Here is a 23,554-nt window from a genome sequence, read left to right on the forward strand (position 1 = left end):
AACGTTGTTCCTGGTGTCTGGCCTGCGGGGATCATTCCAGCCTTAATGGCAGAATACCTAGTGTGTGTAGAGTTTCGTTCGCGTCCACTGGGGAGGGGGGGGCCTTGCTTTGTCTGGTTGTGATATGAGCGATGGCTTCTGACATGCATGTAGCAGAGATTTATTGCAAGCAAAAGCTGAAGTGTGATAATGCTACTGGGGTATTCTATAATAATATGGTAAAACACTTGTCAGCACTTCATCTCAGGCAGTGAAAGTCAATTGTATATGCTACACAGAGACAGATAAAAAACATAAGTATACTTAAAACTTCATATGGTTTGTATTTTTCGTAACAGCTCTCCTGACTCTAATATAAGACAGGTTTTAATTTTGTTTTGGGTAAGTGGATGTGCTTACAGTCTCACACCCACAATTCCATGGCTTTAAATAGAATCGCTCCCAGGGTGCATAAAAGAACACATGCTGTTATGTGAAGGATTTATCCAGGATGCCAGGACTGTATTTATTGCTGGGAACAAACTGAATAAAAATTTCTATTCCATTTTGACACTAGCCCATGGAGAGTAGCCACTTATACGGTTTTAATGCAAAGCCTTCCCTTTCCCTGACTTAGGATTCATTGTGACTAACCGCCATTGCAGAAGTACTAATTACTAATGACGGTGGAATCAGAATGACCAGCAAAAGCCAAGGGAGGAAGGTCAACACGAAGTGCCCTCCGAATGTATTTCTGAGCATGCTCAAAAGAAATCTTCCTGTTGCCTTTTCACATCTGCACTGCACAGCCAGAATTCTAAAATATGTCCTTTGGCTTCTGGGATCGTTTTACCATTGACTTTTTCTAGCTGAAATTCCCATGCCCCGGTTTGAGATGACAAAGACCATGAGCTGATGTCTGACCCTGAGCACAGAGGAACTTGGTCAGAGCAACAGTTACACTGACGCTGTGGCAGCAGATCTGTGAGGTGGATTCCTGTGTCCTAGGGCTTGGGTTAAAACCACCAGACTTTGCATAAGCTGCTACATCACGTGGTGGCTGTTTTGGGTACTGTTGGCCTAAAATTGAACTTGTGACATGAGGTAAAAATAAAAAAGAAAATAAATCCCTCTGTATTGCATTACCGTATCCCTGAGGCATCAAGGTTGTGCTCTTGTCTCTGTCTGTACTCAACCAAGAGAATTTAGTATCGAATTCCAAAATGTTGTCACCTGAAATGCTCTAGTGAAGGACAAGAAAAACTCCATGGAACCAGGAATGAGACTACCTTAGGATCTTGATACTTTTTCAGGTGACTTCTTGCTTTTGATAGTTACTAACTCACAGTGAAGTGTTTGGAAGACATTTTTACCACTGCCTCATAAATAACAATAACTTAATGGTGAAAATCTTTTTTTTTTCCAGTCCACCAGTCCAGTGGACTGAAAACTGGAATAAAATCAGCACGTGAGGTTTCAGTGATGTGTTAAAGGTAGCATGTTCTTTATTTACATAGATTATTCAGGCAAGGATAACTCTAAATTTATAAGAACCCAATGAATAGTAAATGTTTTCCTCAGGAAGATTAGATTAACATTTCAAGTCAATTGTTTATTATTCAGGAGTATGACATCATTTGGAGACTAGTAGCATTCTGAGGAGAAAATGCCTTGGTGTTCAAAAGCATGAAGCAAGAATTCTGGAAATATGGGGGGAAAATGTAAATTATAAAACAGAATTCAGATTAATTTTATGTTATTAACTCACTCTATCTCCCTGGATTTCTTAAAATTTATGAACAGTGATATGTTTTTTTTAATCTCAGTGCTCTTGCTTGGTTACTTTTACAATCTTAAAAGCTTGCTCTTCTTCTTTCCCAATTATATCCTCAAACATGTATAAACATTATGAAGTACTGATTTATTATCTCTGAGCCTATCTGCCTGCGCTCTGGCAGTTCTCTGCTGCTCTGAGCACTTTTTTACAGTACTGCTAGTGCTTTAGCCTGAGTCAGGGCCCTTTTTGGGATAGGCACTGGGCAGGTCCCTGCAGACCTACAAACCTTGAGAGGAGAAGTTAGCAAACTGAAAACGCAATGTTCACAAACGGGAGGAAAGGAAAGGAAGATCTGGAGAGAGAAAGTGATTGCCTGAATCATGGTACAGACAACAGCGTTTTTTATTGTGTGGAAATTGGTGGTATTTTGATCCATAGGTCATGCTGGTCTGGTGACCCCCATCAAAAGGAGCATGTCAGCTTGTGCTTAGCCGCAAGTGTCTGAGCAATCCAGGAAAGAAGTAAGAGGCAAACAGGTGTCAAAAGCATGAACCAGGATCTTTTTATAGCCAAATATTGCACTGTAAACATTTTGTGATCAATATCTACATTGCAATCATTATTTTGGGGCTGATCATTTTGCTCCGGTAAACATGCCAGTGCTTGACTTGAAAGCCTGGTCTGTTTTCTTGTGGTTGGATCGTGGCCCCAACCAGTCCCTCCTGGCACGGGTCCCTACGGCTTCTCTGTCCTCACCGCAACCTGGGTACAACCCTTTACTTTAGCGGTGAGTAATCCTGTCAAATGGGAGTCTGCTGCTTTGTGAAGAGGTATTTTGTCTTTCATTCATATAAAAATAGCAGGGAAAATTAATTCTGGAAGGGGAAAAAAGGGAGGGGGAAGTGGGTCAAATATCTTTTAGAATTGTCTGCTAGGTGGAGCCTGGGAAACGTATTTGTTCTATAGTCTTCTCTAGGTAATACAAATCTGAGTGGTTAAAACTCTCATGTACTTTCTGTAATTCAAATTTTTCCTCATTTTTCTCTGTTTAGCTTTGAATTTCTTTCCCTTTTTTCTTAAACAGAATTTGAGGCACCCCTTTGTTAGCAATTGCAACAATATCCTCTACAATTAAAACAAAAGAAACAGAGCATATATGCATCCTTTCTGTATTTTTTCATTTAAATTACTTTGTGTCACACATGTCGCTTCCAATTTAACTATTTGAAGAATAAAAAAACCATTGTGGACCTAAAAATCTGTTCAAATTTTTTTGGCAGGAAAAAAGGACTATATTAATTTTCATTGTTGGTGAGGTTTCCCAACAAGCAGCTTTACTGTTTCTTTTTTGCCTCCAGCTAGCGAGTAAAGATCAGTTATAAAACTGTATACAAATACTTCCATGTATTGAAAGAACAATATTTTGACACTAGTGACACAAGGGAAAAAAAAAAAAAAAAGAAGCAGTAATCTAGTTTTTGATAACACAATGAGAACTTTGTGTTCAACTGAGGTGCATGTGAGAAACATCATGTTGCGTTAACAGGGAAGGTTGACCTTTAAGGTTTATCTGGATTATAATTCTTGTGGTTTTTATTAATAAAACTGCCTACTAAAGTTTCACGAGTCCTCCCTGAGATCTGTAAAACAATTGGCCTATCTGCTTACAAGAGAAAAGTTAGTATTTCCTAGTATTTCCTACAGATGTGAGAGCTTTTGTTTCAGAAGACATTGATATTGTTTTCATTCAAGATGCTCCACAAAGATTATCAGGTATTTTATTATCTTAGTAACTTTATAATTGTTGGATTATTGTCTTTAAGTGTAGCAACTGTTCTCTTTTAACTTGAAAGAAAGAAAATCGTGGATCCAAACACAGTTCAGCTCTAAACAAGATCACATCTACAGCCAAACTGTAGGATTTGAGTAAATCAGCAATCATACTCCAAATTGCTTCTGTGGTAATTTATCAACTGCAACTTTGAAAATCTGTGAGAAAGTTTGTAAAATGAGTTACAACGTTGATCTCTTTAACTGTACCCTAGGAGACTTCTAATATGTATATTGGTAAAAGTGATTTTTGTTGTTTGTTTACTTTCTTGGGATTCTTAATGTAAATTTTCCATTGTTTTTTATCAAATGGTATGTTTTTCCTCTCAGAGGAAAATGTTTTAATCTCAAATCTGTTCTCATTTCATACCTTTTCTGTCAGTGATGTCTATGATTTGCAAATGTTGCTCTTCTGAATGGAAGCAGCTGCCATGTCATAAGTACTCAATGTCTCCTCTGTGTGAGCAGAAAGGACAACGCCAAAGGAAAAGCTTTGTACACAGACGTTGGAGTCCTTATGTTCAGCATTACACTGTTAAGGAAGAAGCATATCAAACTGTATTTAAACTGATGAGGTCTGATAGATACTTAAATGGTGTTCAGAAGGGGTTTTCCATGAATGGTGGTTCCTTGAGCAACAGATCTTGCACCAACGCTGTGATTTTTGGTGATCTCAGAAAACAGGATGATGACTCTTCAGGGGAAAGGAAGAGAGATGCTGCACTTCTTGGGCAGTACCTCTTTTGCTGTAGGTATTGGGAGAGGGTTGAGCTTATGAAAAGTGGCACTCTTGTGGCAATGATAGACCATGACCTCAGTCATGAACTTCAGTTTGCCTTTCAAATGCAATCTGTAACAATATAGTAAGGTTCTTTCTTACTGGGTGTGCGCCCTTACTGTTTAAGTAGCTGAGCAAGAAGGGTCGTATTTTAGGAAAAAAAAGCATAGGAGTACCTTGATTTTGCATACTCCCATATTCCTGCTGTCAGTGGCTTTTGGGGAGTATCAGCGTGCTTGGCAGCACATCCCTGTGGTTTTCTTTGGCAAGAGTCTCCCTGCCGTGCTTGCCTTGCCTTAAAACATTGTCAGAAACAAGTACTAAAGCAATAGTCATTACTTAGACTGAACTCCCATTGTGGCAGGGAGCATGGGATCATGCCCAACACTTTTGTGTTGGCTTTTGGGCAGGGGCAGCTGACACTTTACTCCAATCACAAAACTTTTTTGCTGCACTTGAGTGTCGTTAGTGTTTTTCAGCCATGTGTGCTATGCCTCTATTGTGTGCAGAACGTGTGTGAGGAGATTTTTTTAGATATGTATATATCACTGTCTCTTTATATAATCTCTTTTATATAACACACTTTCATGCCTACGGGTACACCCAGTACACACCTACGCTTTTAACAGTCACAGAAGTCAATCAGATGTGGGTGACTCAGCCAGTGTAGCACCTCTTCTTTCTTCCCTGCCCCTCCAAAAGTAAATAAATAGATAAACTGGAAGTCAGTTTAGGTTCAGAGCTCTGAGTCGATGTCCCCAGTCTCACTTTTCCAGGGCACAAACATCAGTTGTGGTCATTCCTGTAGCAGCTTAAGAAACCACAGCCAGTCAGCTGTGTTGTGTCAGGAGGATCTGGGTGATGGCATCTGGAACTGCTTCACATCCAGGCAGGCAGGAAGTGCGTGGGCATGACATCTCCCCACGCCGCACAGCGCAGAAGATGCCGAGTAGCTCCTTTCCATGCCAGTGCAATTGAGTTGGGACAATGCAGAGAGGGAGGTGATACAATAGCCCTGTCTGTTGTGGCACAAAGGAAACAGTCCCTCATGATGCATGCAGGAACAGCAGTCATGCCAGGCCTTTGTGCTCCACCATATGGGAGAAGGTTCTCCTTTGCTGCCACATCCCTGTAAAGGCTGATCATGCTTTGGCCCAAAATGCTCAATTCTCCTTCTCAGTGGTGGCCCCAGCAGGATAGCTAGGTTTGGGATCACTAGAGAGTACCATGTCCAACCCACTGAATTCTTCTGCCCACTTGTAGACAATAGAGTATGGAATACTGTAAAGACAGAATTTCTATAAATGGTGATAATGTACTCTTGGGTCTCTCTGGGTGGTAATGTTTTCTGACTTAGTCAGAAATTGCTCCCTAATTGTTGACAGCCTTGAGGTAACCCATGCCCTCCACAAGTGATAAGTAAGTAGAGCTAGACATTCACCAGTCTCAGATTCTTTGTCTCTGAAACACACGGACAATACACCCTGCATTAGGCTACAACTATATGTTCCATCTCCTAAAGTAAACATTACTGATTTGGGTTTGTTTGGTGGTTTTTGTTTTTTTTTTTTTTTTGGGGGGGGGGGGGGTTGGGGTTTTTTTTGGTGTGTTTGGCAAATGCAAAGTCAGAAGTTCTCTGTGTAATACCTAGAAATATGTACAAAAGATTTTTTTGACAGTATAGGACTTGGGGAAAAAAACGCTGTATAGCAGTGCAGGGCAATAGTAATTAGTACCAACATGAACATTTTCCATTTATCACGTTCTCTTTTCAGTCATACCTGTTTTGGGTCTTGCATTGCATGAGACGAGAAAAGGTTTTACTCATTCTCTTGAAAAATCATCTTTTATTTCTATAGCAGAAAACATCAATTGTACTTTAAAGTCTTAGAAAGTTGGATTTGTATTTCTTTTTTCTCTTAAACCTGCAGATACCTCATTATGAGCCCATCTTAACAATGTACAGTGCTAGAGCAGACAGTGAAAGGAAAGTATCAAATATATAGAGTTAACCATAACCTCAACTACTGAGTCTTTGTTATCCATGGATAACAGCCCAGTTAATAAATGTTTTCTCACTGGGATGCTGGACTGGAAGTTAATGGTGAAACACATCTACAACATACTCCAGATGCTCAAGGCAAGCAGACACATCACAACCATATATACCTATACAGGGGTTGTATTAGTCCAGCTTGGGTTTTCCCCTTCACCAGCCCAGGTGCAAACACTACGTAAGCAGAGAAATTTGGGGAGGGAGAAGACTGGTTCACGTTTTCGATACATTGCTTGAAAATGGTGCTTACTGCTGGCAAGGGTTTACATACAGAAAAAGGAAGAAGGGAGAGATGAAAGAGGAAATATTTTGGCAGAGGCTCTAGTTCAGGCATGCAGAACAGATATCCTAGTCCACATAATCATAAAAGTGTGTCCGCTTGCTAGACTTGCTGCATATCTCTCTCCGGTTAGGTTTCTGTCTTTAAATGTAAATGACATGGTATTGCCTTTAGACTTTGTGAGTCACTAGACCAGAGCCAAAAAGAGTTCAAAGATGAAAAATATGTTTTGTTACATTTACCATTAAAGGAATAGTCTTATTCTAAGAGAGCCAAAGCCTGAATTGTTTCCATCATAGTTTTCTTCTCCTTTTCAACATTTGCCCACACTTTGTTAACTGGATCGAGCAAAAAATTAGGGAGAGGTTGGTAGAAATGAACACAAGTAATTCCTTTACTTGCTGTCAGCTCATCCAAAAAAAAGCCTTTACAAAGAAATACAAGAAAATCCATGATTCTCTATTCCCGCACCAGAAAATTTCCTAAAATATGTGACCTTGTGATGGTTAAAAGATAGCCAAAAGCCAAAGCTGGGCAATGTTTTTATCCCAGTTCAGCCATGTCATGGGTCATGTGGTTCAGCATGTGAACAGGAAGGTGAGAATGGGTGAACTTTTGCCTCAGTTGTGCAGTCCATCAGAGAATAAATGGAGCAGATCACTCTGCAGCTGTATCGGGAGGTGAACGGCTGAATACCTCTCACACAGAGGCCTTTGTGTTCTGGACATGATCTAGCATTATGATGGGACGCACTAGGCTGAGGCTTTGTAGCAATTACTAACCCATTATCACGCTAGAACATGAGATCATTTATCTTCTAATTCAGAGTGTCACCTGTTCTTCATTTGCCAGTCAATAACCATTAATTACTTTCAGTGGAAATTTAAACAAAGCTTTTCCCCTCTGTTAAAACCAGTAAGCCATTCAGTAATGACAAATAAACCTGGAGCTGTGTCTCCCCCTTTCCTCTCATTCTCAGCCCTGGAGTCTGGTACAACATGAACTCTTAAAGGAAATGCCTAGAAATTGATAGGTCAAGGGCCTTTATTAGTCTGATGGGGGGGAAGCACATTCCTGGCACTTGCTGTAAGGAAAGCCTATAGCTACTGCTTGTGCACAGATTTCTCATTGGTTGTCACAGGCTGTACCTGTGGAAATAAAGATTTGAATGTGGAGCTTGTTCAAAGATTTTCCTGTCTTCTGGCTTGCCTTTGCGGTTTTTTACGGACTGGTCTTGCAGACCCGTTCAAAGTAACAGCATTTGGTTGCCTTCCTGAAAGCAAAACAGATCGCTTATTTTGCTTATAATTTTTAGCATGTTCCTTTTTTTCATACCTAATTTGATTGAGGTAATTTTAAGTGCCAACAATTGTGGATGCCAGACAAAATAAAAGAACCAGCAGTGATAGATTCTCAAGTAATCATTAATCTAAACATTCTTTTCCGGTAGAAGTTGAGGCAAAAGTTGATTTTAGCAACTCTGTCTGCATTGTTTGATCATTTCTAAGTTGATCCTGTAGAAATTTACTGCAGTTTAAGCTGTATTTCTAAGATGGTGATTACTTGCTCTTTGAAATGGTAGACAAGAGTTAATAAATCCAACTGCATAAAACTCGGTGGGACCAATTGTCAAAGGCTGGATTTTTTGTTAGTATTTTGTAGCTGTCTCCTTCAACGTAGTGCATGTTTTAAAGAGAAACTTCCAATGCTATTTTATATTAATACACAAAATGAATGTGTAAATACTTAAATACTCACTGGATCGTTGAATGTCTCAGTAGAAGCACCCGCACCGCACTAAAATTGTGTCCAATGAATTGCAATACTGAGGTATTTAGAAATGGAGGGATGACAAAAAATTATCATTAAGTCCAGTCCTGCTTCTGCTTAGACCTATTAGTACTGCTTCACAACAATGCATAGCAGATAGCAGTTCCGTATGCTGATATTGTATATTCAGTCAACCTATGTGGCACTTGGGCGTGGGGGGGTGATTATTATCAATAAAGGAAGTTTGATTGTTACATCTCTGTCAGACGTATCTGACACTACAGTGTTGTGAGCATTTCAGACAAAGGTGAGAGCCTGAATTCATTATGTACAGCAAACATCCACTAAAGTCAGGAGGAGAACTCCTATAAATCCTGACTCTGACTGTCTAATCATGTAAATCCTTATTCACTCAAATAGTGCCTTCCCATATGAGGAAGGTTTTTGTTTTCAGCTGGGCTGTTTGACGAGAGCCGAAGGTCTGTGAAATCAGGGACCAGGGTAGAAGAACCAGAACTATCAACTACTTATTTTAGTTATTCCTTTTAACCTTTCTGTGACGCTGCTACTACTGTGAATCCTGCAAGCTTGTCCAGTCATGAAGAAATAGGAGTTGGTGATTTATGACAACCTCTCAAATCAGCAGGGAAACCCCAATGTTCCAAGAAAGCTCATATGAGAGATACAAGTTAAGACATCTCCTCCCCACAAGAGGAGTTTCATCAGCCAGTCGGGTATTTCTGCGTCATTGGCTAGGATGTTGAACCCTGGAAAGGAAAAATAAAGTTGCTGCCATTGTCCTGCCCAGCAGGTCATATCCCTAAAGCACAATTAATGTCAAGGACTTACACAGCAGTTGCCCAAATCCCAGCCTTCCATGCACGTTCAAGAAGCAAAAAGGTTCAAAAGGAACATGTTAATAAAATCTTGTCAAAACTTTGGAAGATGCATAAAATAATAACTGGGAAGAAAAATCACTTGCAAATAGAACCATTTAAGTGGAATGTATCGCTTTGCAATGCTGGACACTGATTTATTAAGAATAGGAGGGAAAAATTGAATATTTCAGGTGGTATTTACCAAGAGAAACTGAGCTGTCCCAAAGCTTTTATTAATCTGATTTGCAGAGTATCCACTACCATCAAGGGACCTACTAAAGTTGTTTTCTTTAAAGCTGATGTGAAGAGGTCAGTGCAAATAGCGTTGTGGATTAAACTATGAGAAGATGACAGTCCTTTTTACCATATGGAGAGAAAGTTGAATTATTTTGTTTTCCTTTTCTGGTTATTTATTAAAAAGGATCATACCATACAGGTATTCCCTTTTCCTCTCCAAAGGAAATGAAGTACATTTACATCATTTTGATGGATCTAAAGTAATAATTATTCTGTCTGCCTACAGCTCCTAGGCAGTCAAATAGTCCAGTCACTAGAGAAGTGGCTTGCACATCAGAAAACTGAAATGTACCTGCCGTGATACCTCAGACAAGTCACACGTGTCTTTGCATGCCTCTTTTTCCATCTGCTTTCCTGCTTTCATGCCGACTTAGCTAGCCAGCCCCCTGAGATGGTGCTCATCCATCATTACTTGTTTGTGGGAGGGAACTCTGTGAAAGACATTGCTGTGAGAAGTAAACCTGCTCCCCTGATTTGCAAATATGTTGACAATCTCATGAAGTTTTGCTTCAAAACCTACTGTGATTTTTGCAGCTGCTCAAACGGTTCTCTGAAAGAGATATTAATGGTTGTCTCACTTTTCTACCAGTGTTGCCTGTGTTCCTGTGTCAAAAGTTTCCGCTACAGTACTTTAATATGTAACATTCAGCACATATTCGGCAGGAAAACCAGATTATTTTGGTCAAATACACTGTTGACTATTCTTAGCTACCTTTTTAATTACTTACTTTTAATTAAAATCTCAACTTAGCCAAAACAAATGTGACAGAAGAAAGAGCCAAAAGGACCCATATTTTCATGATTCAATGTGTTTGACATAGTTCTGTAGCAGACAGACAACAGCACTCTGGACTGAAAAGAACAAAATTTTGTTCTTTTCCCATATCTGTGTCAATTCATGCAGTGCTTTAAACAAGTGAATCCACGCTCTTGAGCACTCAACCAAGTCTCAGTGTTCAAAAGTAAACATATTAAAGTCTTCCCTGCAGAAACCCCTGCTGTGAAACAAATTGAAAATCAAATACAGTATTGTTTTGTATCATAAGAAATAATTGAACTCTTTTCAGAGTTGCACTGAACTGGTTAATAGCCACCATGTTAGGGAAGTGCTAATTTGCCCAGCTTGGGCTATGTGTGTGTATGTATAATTTCCAATTCAAAAATGTGGTAATATAAGATCATGTACCAAAGAAGCCACTTATATGTGCACTGAATCTGACTTTGTCTTTCCACAGGCCATGTGGCTGATGTTACAAACAGATGAGCCTGAGGACTTTGTTATAGCCACTGGGGAGGTCCATAGTGTCCGTGAATTTGTGGAGAAGTCATTTAAGCACATTGGGAAAACCATTGTGTAAGTATGAACATGAGATAGCAGCCACAGGTTGAACATTTCTAGCCTTTTGCCGTTGTTGTGATACAGAATTGTACCTCTGCATTCTCCTTTTTTCCCCTTCACTTTCTAATTTTGTGAAATGTTGGACCTTCCAGGCACAACTGACTGCCACAGCAGATATGTTTAGCGTTGCCCTCTAGATCGTAAGAAAAAAATGTAGGCTGGTATGTTTCAATCTTTTATTCCATCTTCATTCTCTGTTCTGCCACTCACTCCCCACCTTGGGGGCCAGATGCCCCTCCAAAGATGTGAGTACCACGGTTCTGTTCATCACCTTGCTGCAAAAATGGGGTTTCTGCCAGATTCTCTGTTTTGTGCCCCCAGATCCCCACAGTCCTGCTCCCATCATCTGCTATCTCAAGAGATGACACCTGCTAACCCTGTTCTTTCCATGTGACAGCCCATCAGCCACACCACAAGGATTATGTAGCAACCCACTCTACATCCCTATTAGCTCTTCTACTAAGTCATAAAAATGTTGAGCAGTGGGTGCAGAATGTTTACAATGCATATTCCACATAGTTTGATTGAAAATACAAAATTCCTTCTCAAGGCCATATAATAAAACCAGGATGGCTTGGTGAGCGCTTTCTGTAATTTATATTTTTATTGTTTATTATTTTTTCAATTTCCCTCCTTCTGTATCTTCTCTGGGCCCCATGCATCAACATACCGATCTCAGCTGGAAAAGGGAGAGGAAAGCCACAGGCTCTTCCATGACGCTAACGCCAGGGCTGTTCCTCAGGCCATCAAAGTCACTTGTGCAGCTGGTGAACTTTTGACAGGGCCAATAAGTTTTACTTGGGAACAAAAACTTGACAAATTCAATAAATATGCAGAAGCACACAGATATATACAATATTATTTGAACAGCCAGTGGGTGGCTGGGGAGGTAATAACATTTTCTCCTCAATGAGTTTTTAGTCTGGTTTCAATTTTTGGCATCAACCTCCAGAAAAATTCTGATGGGGGAGAGAGAGACTGTATAAATAGAATTTCTAGCCCAGTTTGGGGAATAAGTTTCTCTCCATATTTTTAGCATGTCTTGATAGCAAGATGTCCCTGTATGATCACATGTTGTCCCGTATGCCTTAACAGTAGTGAGGTTTGACAGGGTAAAGGGGAGGTAGTAGGAGCTCTAGTAACTGCTCTGTCTTTCTTACTTTTTCTTTTTTCTCTATACTTTTACTCCTTGTGTTTATAAGCTAATTCTCCCTAGTAAGCATTGATACGAATATGCTGTGGATTCAGTTGCTCCACACAAGTAAGAATTCTTGTGATTTTTAAGAACTATTTTGTCCCTGTCTAGTGTTGTTTGCAAAAGCAAGAATGAATGCTTGGTGATCAACTTTTTTCGTTTTTTTAAAAAAGTTTTACTACCTAAAATTAGAAACTGAAACATGTAGGTCAGTACCTAACTGAATGTCTTTATTTGCAGATGTTCTCAGCATCACAGTTTCTTTTGATGTCAATAAATTTATCTGTTACTTTAAAATTAAACTCCCTGCTTTGGTGTTGGCCTAAGAAGTCTCAACATTTCCTAAGACTGACAAATCAGCATGTATTTTTCAGAAAGTAAATTAAGCCTTCGAGAAAGCCTAAAGAAAAGAACAATTACAGAAATAAAAGTGAAAGTACTTTTATGAATAGCTTCTGTTATAGAGAGGGTATTAAAGGCTTACTTTAGATTTAGTCGGTCCTAACACACAAAATTTTGTGTCCTGATTGTTTATTTTTCACTCACATACGGCTCCATATGGTGGACTCCGTATCATTCACATTGGCAATAGCTGTGGTTGGTGTTTGGATTGAATCAATCAATCACAAGTTTCTCTCTCAGGGAAACTACACTATGACTCCAAGTGATAAGGTACAGCAGGTATTTTGTGTGTGCAGACATAGTTGCTTTTTTTTTTTTACTGATCAATAAAAGTAATTTTCAAAAATCATAGAAGAATCCACATGACATCTAGTGACATGGAATTTTAGGAACCTAAATTACCTTAGAAACAGGGCTTGGGCTGCTCATCCCCAGGGCTCTTTTGAAATTTTTCTTCACTGTGAATAAGTTATTAATTCCTTAAGTAATTTACAAGTGATATATAAATAGCTATACCTATGGGAACTGAGGTGGCATTTTAGGTGCTAATGATAATTTTGTTGCTGATCATTTTGACAGTGATATAATTCCGATCATTTGACATGTAGCCTAGCCAGATAAATGAGCCGTTTATTCCCCCTGCTCCCAGGGTGGGGGTAGTGTCACACAACAGACCCACTACTCATCCCCATAGCTATCGTTCATCTTTCAAATTGCACTAGATGTAAAATATTTCTCAGGATTTAGAAAGTTCTGTTTAGAACCTCCGTCATTTTTCTAGGTGTCAGCCCAGCCCATGGTTTTGCAGCACACGCACTCTCTCCTTGCCCTCACTGACTTCTTGGCACGCTGGCTGGTAACCTCTCACATTCTTTGAAACCGCCAAGGGCTTTTACTCCCACCTTCTTCATTTTGGATATATCTTCAGGGAGTAGCCTGGCAGCAAAACCCTCCCTTTTAGTATTGTGGGACCCCACTGGTGAGTCCCATTGATCTGTTTCTTTACAATTTATGAGGCACTTAAGAACCGGCACATTTGCTAAATGAGTTCCTGCGAGGATGGCTGCTTTCTTCCTATCTCCCTTCCTCAAAGTTTGGTTGAGTTGTTTGGTGGTTGGTTGGGTTTTTTTAATTGCAGGGTTGCAGGTATTACAAAATTTTGCAATCTCAAAAACTCACCTGGGAAATTTCCAGCAGCCCTTTCCACTGCCATAAATGATGGCACAGCTTCACAGTATTGCTGTACAATGCACCTTTCAAAATTTTGGAATGATGGAGTAAACGGCCAGGAGGGATTAGTGGCAAGCACCAGCAGGGAGACCTCATAGTGCATCTGAGAACACAGGGCACATTTGCAGGGCTCTTAACTATCCCTATTTTGTGCTTTGGCAGGGAAAGTTGCAAATGTAATGAAGTCTTAGCTGTCACATCTTGATTTTGTAGTAGAAAACAGGAATAAAACCAATACCGGCTGCCCCATCAACCAACTAAAAATTATTTTTTTCATTTTTTTTGTCTTCCTAACAGTTCACATTTTACAGCTGAAAATCCAGGACAGCCTAAAAAGTCTCTCCAAGAAGATAACATAATACTTTGTCACAGCCAGTCATTAACACTTGTCAGGACTATGTCTTCTCGCCAAAATAAGAGAGAAACTTTACTACATTTTTGTAACTAATGAAATGTACAGCTGCAATAAGACTGATTCTCTCTCTGAACTTGACTGTAAAGTGTACACAGAGGTTTATCTACCTTGTGTGGTTTTTTTTCTTCTAACATTTCTTTTTCAAGGGAGAAATTTCGAATTATATTTATATAGTCCTCTGAATCATTCAAATTCAGTCCTTTGTACTAACAGGAAAGCCTCAGAGCTACAAATATTTTCCCCCTGTAAGGATTACACTTTTTTTCTTTTACTTTCCCTTCTACTTATTACTAATTAAGTAGTACTTGGGGGAAACACTTCCCGCCTATAATTTGAACTACAGCAGGGTAAACGAAACAGGCAAACGCTTGTCTTGACTAATTTTCTGTCATTAATCTTATTAAATTAGAACAGGATTGCAAAGATAGCCTGAAACCACTACAGCACTCAGAGTTCTTTACAGACTGCTGCAAAGACTGCTGTCTGCAGATGTGGAAAGAAAAAAATAAAGAAGAAAAAAAGAAAAAAAGAAAAAGAAAAAAAACCTGTTCAAGCAGTGGAAAGATTTATTGTCTTATTTATTAATATAAAAATACATGCACATTTGTTACAGAAATATTCATTGCTTCCAGGACCAGGATTAATTCAGTAAAAATGAATATTTTACTCTAGTCATTTGGCTCTACATGCAAATGTTATCTTCACTAACATGCCAGTTGGTTTTATAAAAGATCACCGTAGAAAGGGGGCATTTGCAGATAAGCTGTAAGGTCTAACAAGGTGAACTACTAGCAGAAGTGGAGCAGTGGCCTCTTCAGTGACAACGAAGGTTGAACTGAGCTTGAACTGAGGGAGGAGGGGGTTTCTGGTTTGCGGGTTTTTTTCTGTTTACCTTAAAATGAGAGGTTGGGTTACAGAAACACATGAGATTTGAAGGATTGCTATTAGAGTGGAAAGCCAACAAAACATTAGTAATGGTGCTATGGGGATGTGGAAGAGAAGCCACCAAGAGTCATCATCAAAACAGTTGCTGCTAGGTCTGGCTTTTGCCCACCAGAAGTTGCTGGCTGGCCAGTGCTATGTGTTGTATTTAACAGCTCAGGGAAATCAGAATCTTTCAGATGAGAAGGAAGGGAACAGAATCCCATACAGAAATTAGAGGCATTCTGAAGAGTGATAGTTGAAAGGAACCTAGCCAGGTCAGTGAAGAATGCTGGCATGGGTGAACCCACATGAGCAAGGGTTCCTCACGTAGGACTGCACCACTTTTACCCCATTCTCACCATAGAATATATGTTTTAGGGGGACGTTTAACCCACTTCAGCTGGAGAATTAACTATGCCAGCTGAGCAGACTTTTACTACTTGCTTATTGATACAATGTTTTATCTGTAGGCAGACCTAATAGCTGTTTCAGAACTGAAATTAAGGTTTGAAGACTAACAATTTAATTATCAGATTCCATACATCATAAGAGGTATGAGAGTTTCTCCTATAGGAAGACTGAGTGAGAATTAAATATGATGTTTCATGGGAAATTCCACATTCTTCCCCTCTGCCAAATGAAATGAAAATAATTGTCACAAATGCAATTTGGAAAAATATCTGATTTCAGGTCAGCTGGACTGTTTCATTTCTCTTCTAGCCTTCTTTTAAAGAAAGAATAACTTTACAAGAGTTTTCAAAGCCATTCTGAAAGAAAAAAACCACCATTTTTTTCCAACTCTGAAAATGTCGAAGCATCTTTTTTAGATATTATTAATATAATTTTGTTTCAGGTTGACAGTAATGGAACTTGCTTGAAATTAAAGCTTTTCTTTCCAAAATGTTTTGATTTTCACAACAAACAATATTTGTTGAGGAAATACATTTTTCTCAATACCAACTTTCACAACTTGGAGTAAAGAAATAAGGGCTTCAAAAGCTTTCCAATGAACTGGGGGAAAAAAAGAAACCAAAAAATCGGAAGCCTAGCTTCCTATTATTTTTTAAAGTCTCATAACGTGGGGAGTCATGATTTAGTTTTTTGAAACTTGAACTTGATAATGCTGTGAATATAATAACAATAGCATTGTTTGAACTGTTTCCTTTAGTGAACAAATGCTGAAGACTTGATTTGTCAGAGCATTTGAAAAAGAAGTTTAAATACATCCCACTGTGGTAGCATACTTGTTCTTTAGATTTAAGCACAAAATTGTGGTTAAGTAATCCCTATATCCTTGATTGCTTTGATGTATCAGAGCTGCTGGCAAGGTTGGTGGGTGAGCTGGTGGCAAAGGAACATATAAAGAGCCATATTTCAAGTTTCCCTACAAAAGATTACTTACAAGTGACATTAGTGGTCTGTTACATGGTGTCAGTTTTGCTGTTTATAAAGTGCCAGGACAGAATGAAGTGCTTTGGCTTAATTGTGCGTGCAGCAGCGATCGGACCACAAATCCGAGATGTCTACACAAATGGTATCTTGTATTAGCTGTGGAGGAAGAGCAAAATTTTCCTAAAATTTTGTTCTTAATTAATTTATAGTTCATTTTCAAATGTGAAAAAACTTTCTATTGGCATATATTTGAATTAAAGTTGTACGTGATAGGGTTTTTTGCTGTAAATAGACTGAGTAGCTACGAGGGGTTTTGAATGTTTTTTTAAAATGCTGTCAGTTCTGTTTCTGTGTAAAGATAAAGCAAGGAGATGAAATGCATATACTTGTTCAATTTATCTGTGCTTTTGTGAAAGATTTCATTTTCAGTTGTTTTCTTCACCACCTCAAAAATATATGTACTTTGCCTCGTTTGCTTCTCAGTTACAACCATTTGGACCATTTGGTCCATTGCAGTGCTATTCCCACCCCTCCTTGATTATCCTGGCTCCCCTGTGTCCTTCCCTGCCCACCTCACACCCCACTGGGTCAGTACCCCAGCTCTTCATCCTCAGAAAATCCTCTATACCTGTGGATGTTTTCATAGCTTGAAACTTTCTGTCTTCCTGTATAGTTATAGGAAATTAAAAATAGTGGGAATCTCCAGTTTGAAGAGGAAAAGGAGCATTCATTACTGCTGTTAATAAGTATTGTAACAGTAGTGAACTGCAGATATGGAATTAGCCTTAAATAAAATGCAGTCTGTTCCTCTGTAAATCCAGAGTGTCTTGAGGTGAAGAACCTTGTAAACAAGTAAACTCGCACATGCATTTGAAATGTGATTAACTTATTTATATGGGAATTTCTGAGGTCAGTGATAGTAGTGGTACCCACCAGAGCTGACAATGACTATCATCCTAAGCAATCCCAAAGCACCCATCTCCAACAGTGAGGTGCTCGACATGGAAATGTAGATGCAGAAGTCATCAAACCCGCTTCGTCAGTAGCAGACATGTGGTCACGTGCATCCTTCTCCGAGTGCAGAGCATTCTGGTGTATGGCTGAGGCAGTCAGCCATGAGAGCAAGCCTGTCCTGTGCTTCAGTGAGAGAGAAGCTCCCCACTGTGGGACAGGCAATGGGCTTGCTGTAGAGGCTCCTTGCCTGCAGGCTGTAGGACCAGCGTTTTGTGAAAAGCCTACACTAGGCCAGCAGGCACCTGCCTGGAGGCCCTGGGCCTTGGGCACTGGATGGGGGGATCCTCACCCCATCCTCTATAAATGTAGCCCAGCCTGATTAGCCTAACTTTCTTTAGCCAGTGATCCTTTGCATTTCCCCCAAGTTACACAAGACTGTTTTCTTGCCTGGTTGGGGCACCCACCCTAAGGAGCAGAAATCTGGGTAGCCCTTGTGGTGGGAGCTACTGAAAACCACAGCAACGTGAGGCTTCCCTGTGCCTCTTCCACCACGCTTGGGCTTCGGGATAGCCTGGCACTATGTTTTCCCGTTAAAAATTCTGACTGCAGTTTGACAATAAATGAAGGAGGATTTTTGTGGGGTTTGTTTTTCCTTTCCCTGTGGTTAGAGGAAGAAGGGAGGGGAGTCGGTTGGCAAAATGGACATCTTGCTCCTGGTGTCAGGCTGGCCGCTGTGCATTCCCTTTTATCAGCAGTATGGTGTCCCCAGCTGTGAGCACCAAGGTGCCAGGAGTAATTAGAAGTGCAGCTATCAAATGCTACTTTGTTCACAATGAGAAGTACTTTTTTTTTTCCCTTGTGAACTTTTCACATTACTGGGCTGAACAAAACGGGTGGAGATTTCTTCTTAAGCTGTTTCTATTGTTATATAACTTTGATAGCGACATTAAGTGAGTCTTTGCTGGCTGGGCTGAGCCTTCTGGAGCCTGTTGGGTGTTAAATGGGGTTCTCTGCTCAGTGACCTCCAACAACAACTGACGTCTCCTGATCTAAGTGCTTCCTGTTGTTTTACTGGTGACGGTTAGTTTTCTATTAAGCTCATTTGAGTCCTGCACATTTTTACCCTCTGCCCTTTAAAGGGAGGGACTAATGTTAGTTTTGGCTTCTGAATGAAAACTTTGCAGTTCAGGCTTCAAACAGAGCAACTGCAAAAAGAAGGAAAGAAAATTTAAATTATAAATCATCTGTAGCATCATGGCATGACTGTTAACAGCTGACTTCACTTCAGCTATTATCTGTTTGAAATTATTTCGACAAGAAGTGTTCCCAGTATCGAGCAACCTACCAGCTTTGCTGGTCATCCAAAACCCATGAGTTGTGTTTAAAAAATCGTGGGATTTGAAAACTAGTAATAATGCATATTCAGTATTTCCTTTCGCCTTTCAGTGTTTTAACCTTCATGGGTACATAGAGTTCACATTTTCAGACTCCCCTCCTTAGCCCTCAGGGCTAGAAACTCAAAAATGAAGGCTGAGATTGTCAAAGAATTAAATTCTTCTAGGAGCTTCAGGGGGGCAGGGGAGCAAAGAGAAATCAAATCTGTGACAAAATCCCAAGAGCTGGCAGTACAATCTGTAAGTGGGAGGCAAGGGGCACTTTTCTTTCATTGCTGGTGACTGAAGCTAAATAGTCTAAATCACACTGCTGATTTAAATTGCATAGATTTTACTTAAACACAAAAAAAGTAAAGGATTTCATCACTACGCTTCTGTGCCAAGCTGGTTCGGAGCCTCATGATATATACTTGGAGGCAAAAAGAGGATATAGTTTCAATCATAACTCTGGATTTTGTACGTTCAGTGGATTAGGTTTGATGCACCGATGTACATTCCTACATGTGCCATCTGAAGCATTTGTTTTGAGAGGGAGCATTGTCCTCAGGCTTCCAGGCTGAAGGCTGGCATCTTCAAAGGCAGAGCTAGTCACCCACCAAACCGTTCCTCTGCTGTTGCTCCCAAAATTTTAGGACAGGACAGTTGCTAATGAAAAAGTTCGCGGCGCACCCAGATCACATAAATTACAGCAAAGTGCTGGCTGCTCAACACATATGAAACTGATTTGGACAAAGTAGCTGGCATTCAGCTCACAGGTAGTAAGTACTGTTTACAGAACATGTATGTGAAGTGCCATGTTGAGCTAGGACTGAAAACTCAAGACCTGTTTTTGTTTTGGTTTTCCTAGTTAAGCACAAATTAAATTATGCAGCTTAATGCTATTCAAACAGAGCTTCACATCCCTAAAATTAACAGATTAAAGAGTTCCTGAAAGTACTGGCCAAAATACAAGAATTAGAAATATTTTAAGAAAACAACTTTGAACCAATCCACAAATGAAAAACCTCACTGTCATATTTATTTGCAGATACATGAGACATTCTCAAATCAGGACGTTTTATTTACCCGTAGCATTATGTGTTTAATTTGGAAGTCCTCTATTTCAGTCCTTCCACTGAATCAAAAACCAAAACAAAGAGACTTCAAAAGCCATTGTTGCTGCATTCAAGTCTAAACTCGGCCTTTGTTCCTATAGCTAATGAGTTTATACTGTCCTGCAGGGAGAATTGACACCAGCCTCAAGTAAATGAAAGCAGGCCAAATGTTGGTAAGATCAGAGCACTAAAGTAATTATGGGTTGATTAAATGTTTATCTTCTTTACAGGTGGGAAGGGAAGAATGAAAATGAAGTAGGACGATGCAAAGAGACTGGCCATATCCATGTGACAGTCAATCACAAGTACTACAGGCCAACTGAAGTGGTAAGAAAATGCCTTCTTTTAGTTTTGCAAATGAATAATCCAATCACTCAGCCAATAAATCGCTGCATTTGGCCAGCAGTCTGTGAAAACGGCTTAATTGTGCTCCTGCTGCCAGCTTTTAGAGCTCTAAATTAGCCTACTTGTCAGCCAGCTACCTGGGGACAAGCAGGCAGGCAGCGCTGCCCAGGAGGGGCAGGCCTGCCCCGTCACAGGGATGCTGCTCTGCTTCGGTCACCCTCTCCGAAGGGGAGAGGGGACGCTTTTGGGGGTGAAACGTCATCTGATGGGAAACAAAACAATGTGCAAAACGACTTGTTCCTTCTGTTCTCAAATGGGTATGTGGCCGTCTCTCCTCCAGCTACAAGAAGGGAAAGCGGAGGAAGGTGGGGGCTAATAAGCTTGATTTTTAAAGTACCTGTTTCTGTGTCTTCATGTCAATGTTTCAACTCCATCCAGTGAATGTCCCATTCAGCTTAGAGCTTTGTGACTGTAGGTACCACAAAATGCCTGTTTTAGAAGCGCATGTGCACTTTCTTTTCTCAAGCGCTTTGCAGGGTCTCACTCGGTAAATGCTCATTTGCAGAACACATCTTTCCTCCCAGGAATGCCTCGGTGAAGTCTGCCGGGGTGCTCAACCAGCACACGCTGCCTGCAGGACCAAGCCACTAACCCCTGCCCCCAAATCACCTGATGAGCATGCTTAGGAGAGGAGAAAAAACCAACACTATTTCCAAGTGACGCAGGATGGTGGCAATGCACAGAGATAGTACAGGACAGAGCCCGGCTTCTGGACACAGGGAACAATAGCCCCAATCGTGCGATGTGGCAGTGGGTGTGCCCAGGAGAGGATGTTCTTGCCTCCTGGGGAGGATGATACCAGCCCTGCCGGCTGCTGACGCAGCATCGGCTGTCAGTCCGGCAGTTCAGGAGTGCGGGCTTCAGCTGCCTGATTCAGGCAAGCTGTGATGAGAGCACGTTTGTCCTGACACAGGTCGCAGGGTGGGAGTGGGGACCTGCACGTGTGGAAGTGGATGTGGCTTCCAAAGTGGAAATTCAGAGGGGAACAGAGACTTTCATGTTATGCAAAAAAGGGCTGGGCCCATGTATCAGAATCAAACGCTAGGAAGTCATTAAGAGCTGTCTGTCATTCTGTGCTTTGGTAAGGTGTCAGGATGATAAGGAAGACACAGAGACAAAAGGACTTGCCAAACAGGAAAAGGACACTTGACCCAACAAGTCCGCGCTTTGTGAGACCCACTTTCCTGCTTTGTCATACCTCTTACTAAGTACATATTCACTCCTCAAAATTCATGGGTAGTATGTAGCTGTTCTGAAGCCCTCGCTGTAGTTCCACTATTTTTTCAAGTTCCAGTATTATTCATGTGCTCAGCTATTTTCTGCTGAAATAGTGGTGCCCATGGTCTCCTCTCTCCTTATTGGTTTCCTTTTGGGAACACAATTCCTGGATTTTAAATTCAGCTCACTACGCGCTTGTCCATTTTGGGACAGTGCATAAGCACGGGTTCCTCAGGAATGCTCATGCAATTGCTAGTGGGTCTATACATAAGTATAGGGATGTATTCAAATACTGAGTGGAATATGGCCTTGAAATAGCATTCCATATAAACTCAGTAGACATCTGATGTTTATCTGAAATGATCTGGTCTGTTGTAGGCCACCTTCCCTTGGGCTCCATATCTCTCTTCCACTGCCCCCGTCTTGCCTTGCATTTAACATAGCCCCTACTTGGTTCCTGTGGAACCCAAGAAGATTGTGAAGCTGCTCAAGCATGATCAAGGTAGAAGCACAAAATGGATTTTGAAGTACCTTTGTCTTAAGGAATATGCAGATGAACTGTGAGCAAACTCCTCTATGAAGAGATGTGGCATCCATTTCCTCCAATTAAAGTTTCCTTTTTTTGAGCGTCTCAGGATGGGTACCCAGAATCATTTTCGGGTTTTTTTTAATTCTGATTTTATTTCTGTTCCTTATCAAAGGCAGGCAAACCTCTGTTTGTTTCAGTCAGGGAATCACATCTGTGCAATTTCAAAATACCAGACCAAAATCCAGTCCATTGCAAGAAAGCAAGGAAAAGCAGTGAGAGAACTGAAATGGACTGACAGCATGTGCTGCCTTCCACCTACCCTCACCAAGACAGCATGCTGAAGGCAAGAAAGCCTCAGGTTGACATTTTGGAAGGAGGCTTAGCCAGATCAGTTAACAGGAATTTTGCTGTGGAATCCCAGCTGACACAGAAAATCCGATGTTCAGATTCTCATGTCTTATTTGGAAACATTTCTGTCTCTCTCTCTCTCTAAAATTTAACATGATATTCTGGAAAGTGAAAATAAATATCATTTAATCTTGTGTACAGTCAGTTCTGACAGTGCCAATACAGTCATTTGAAAACACATTTGTTTTCTTCAGTTAGTGATCCCTGGGGTCAAGGCCTCCCATTGAAAAGCTTAGCTGTACTGAAGAAGAAACCTTGAAATGTGAGACTGTCTTCTGGTCAAACTAAGTAGACCCTTTGAATGCCTTGACTCTAAATCTCTTCACTCTACTTTTGACTGCTTTGGGGGCCCCTGATATTTACTGGCCTTGGGAATTGTTCCTGCTAATGCTTCTAATGACTGTCTCTCTCCTTCCCTGCTTGTGTCAACTACAAACCTATCGGTATAATTTCTTTTGGCTTGTATCAGATTCCTAGCAGTATCTTTTCTGACCCTTTTTTAATTGGAGACTAACTTGCTGCAAAGATTGGAGGAAAAAAAAAGATTATTTTTGCCTTTCTTATAATCTGCAATTTTCACAGGGCTTCATGACAAGTTTGCTTTTTATACTGAACTAGATACACTATGAAAGATGATTTCATGTGTTTTGCAGGCTTTTTTAGCACATGGCTAGTAAGATCAAACTTTACACGCATTTGCTGCCCTAGGTTTGTAAGGCTAAGTTTCCACTACAGTTTACTCACCTGTAAAATGTGGATTCTGCAGAAATGATCTCTCTAGTCTTTTCTACTTCTGTTACAATCCAAATGTTCATATTATAGGTAGGCAGCTTAGTCTATACTTGGATTTAAATAATCTATTTGATATTCCAAAAATAATACTAAATTAATTTTATATAAATAATTAAATTAATACAATTAATTTTAGATTTCTTTTAAAAGTTAAAACT

General features: G+C 40.2%; 1 protein-coding gene across 2 annotated transcripts in view; it reads left to right on the plus strand.

The window, feature by feature from the left end:
• Window positions 1-23,554, plus strand: part of GMDS (GDP-mannose 4,6-dehydratase) — a 427,376-nt gene that overhangs the window by 334,851 nt on the left and 68,971 nt on the right. For both annotated transcript variants that reach the window (XM_037380895.1, XM_037380894.1), the window contains exons 8-9: window positions 10,881-10,999; window positions 20,275-20,371. In XM_037380895.1, the coding sequence (XP_037236792.1) occupies window positions 10,881-10,999; window positions 20,275-20,371 (216 nt within the window). The remainder of the gene's footprint in view (window positions 1-10,880; window positions 11,000-20,274; window positions 20,372-23,554) is intronic.

Source organism: Falco rusticolus, chromosome 3, assembly GCF_015220075.1.
Source record: "Falco rusticolus isolate bFalRus1 chromosome 3, bFalRus1.pri, whole genome shotgun sequence".
Lineage (NCBI taxonomy): Eukaryota > Metazoa > Chordata > Aves > Falconiformes > Falconidae > Falco > Falco rusticolus.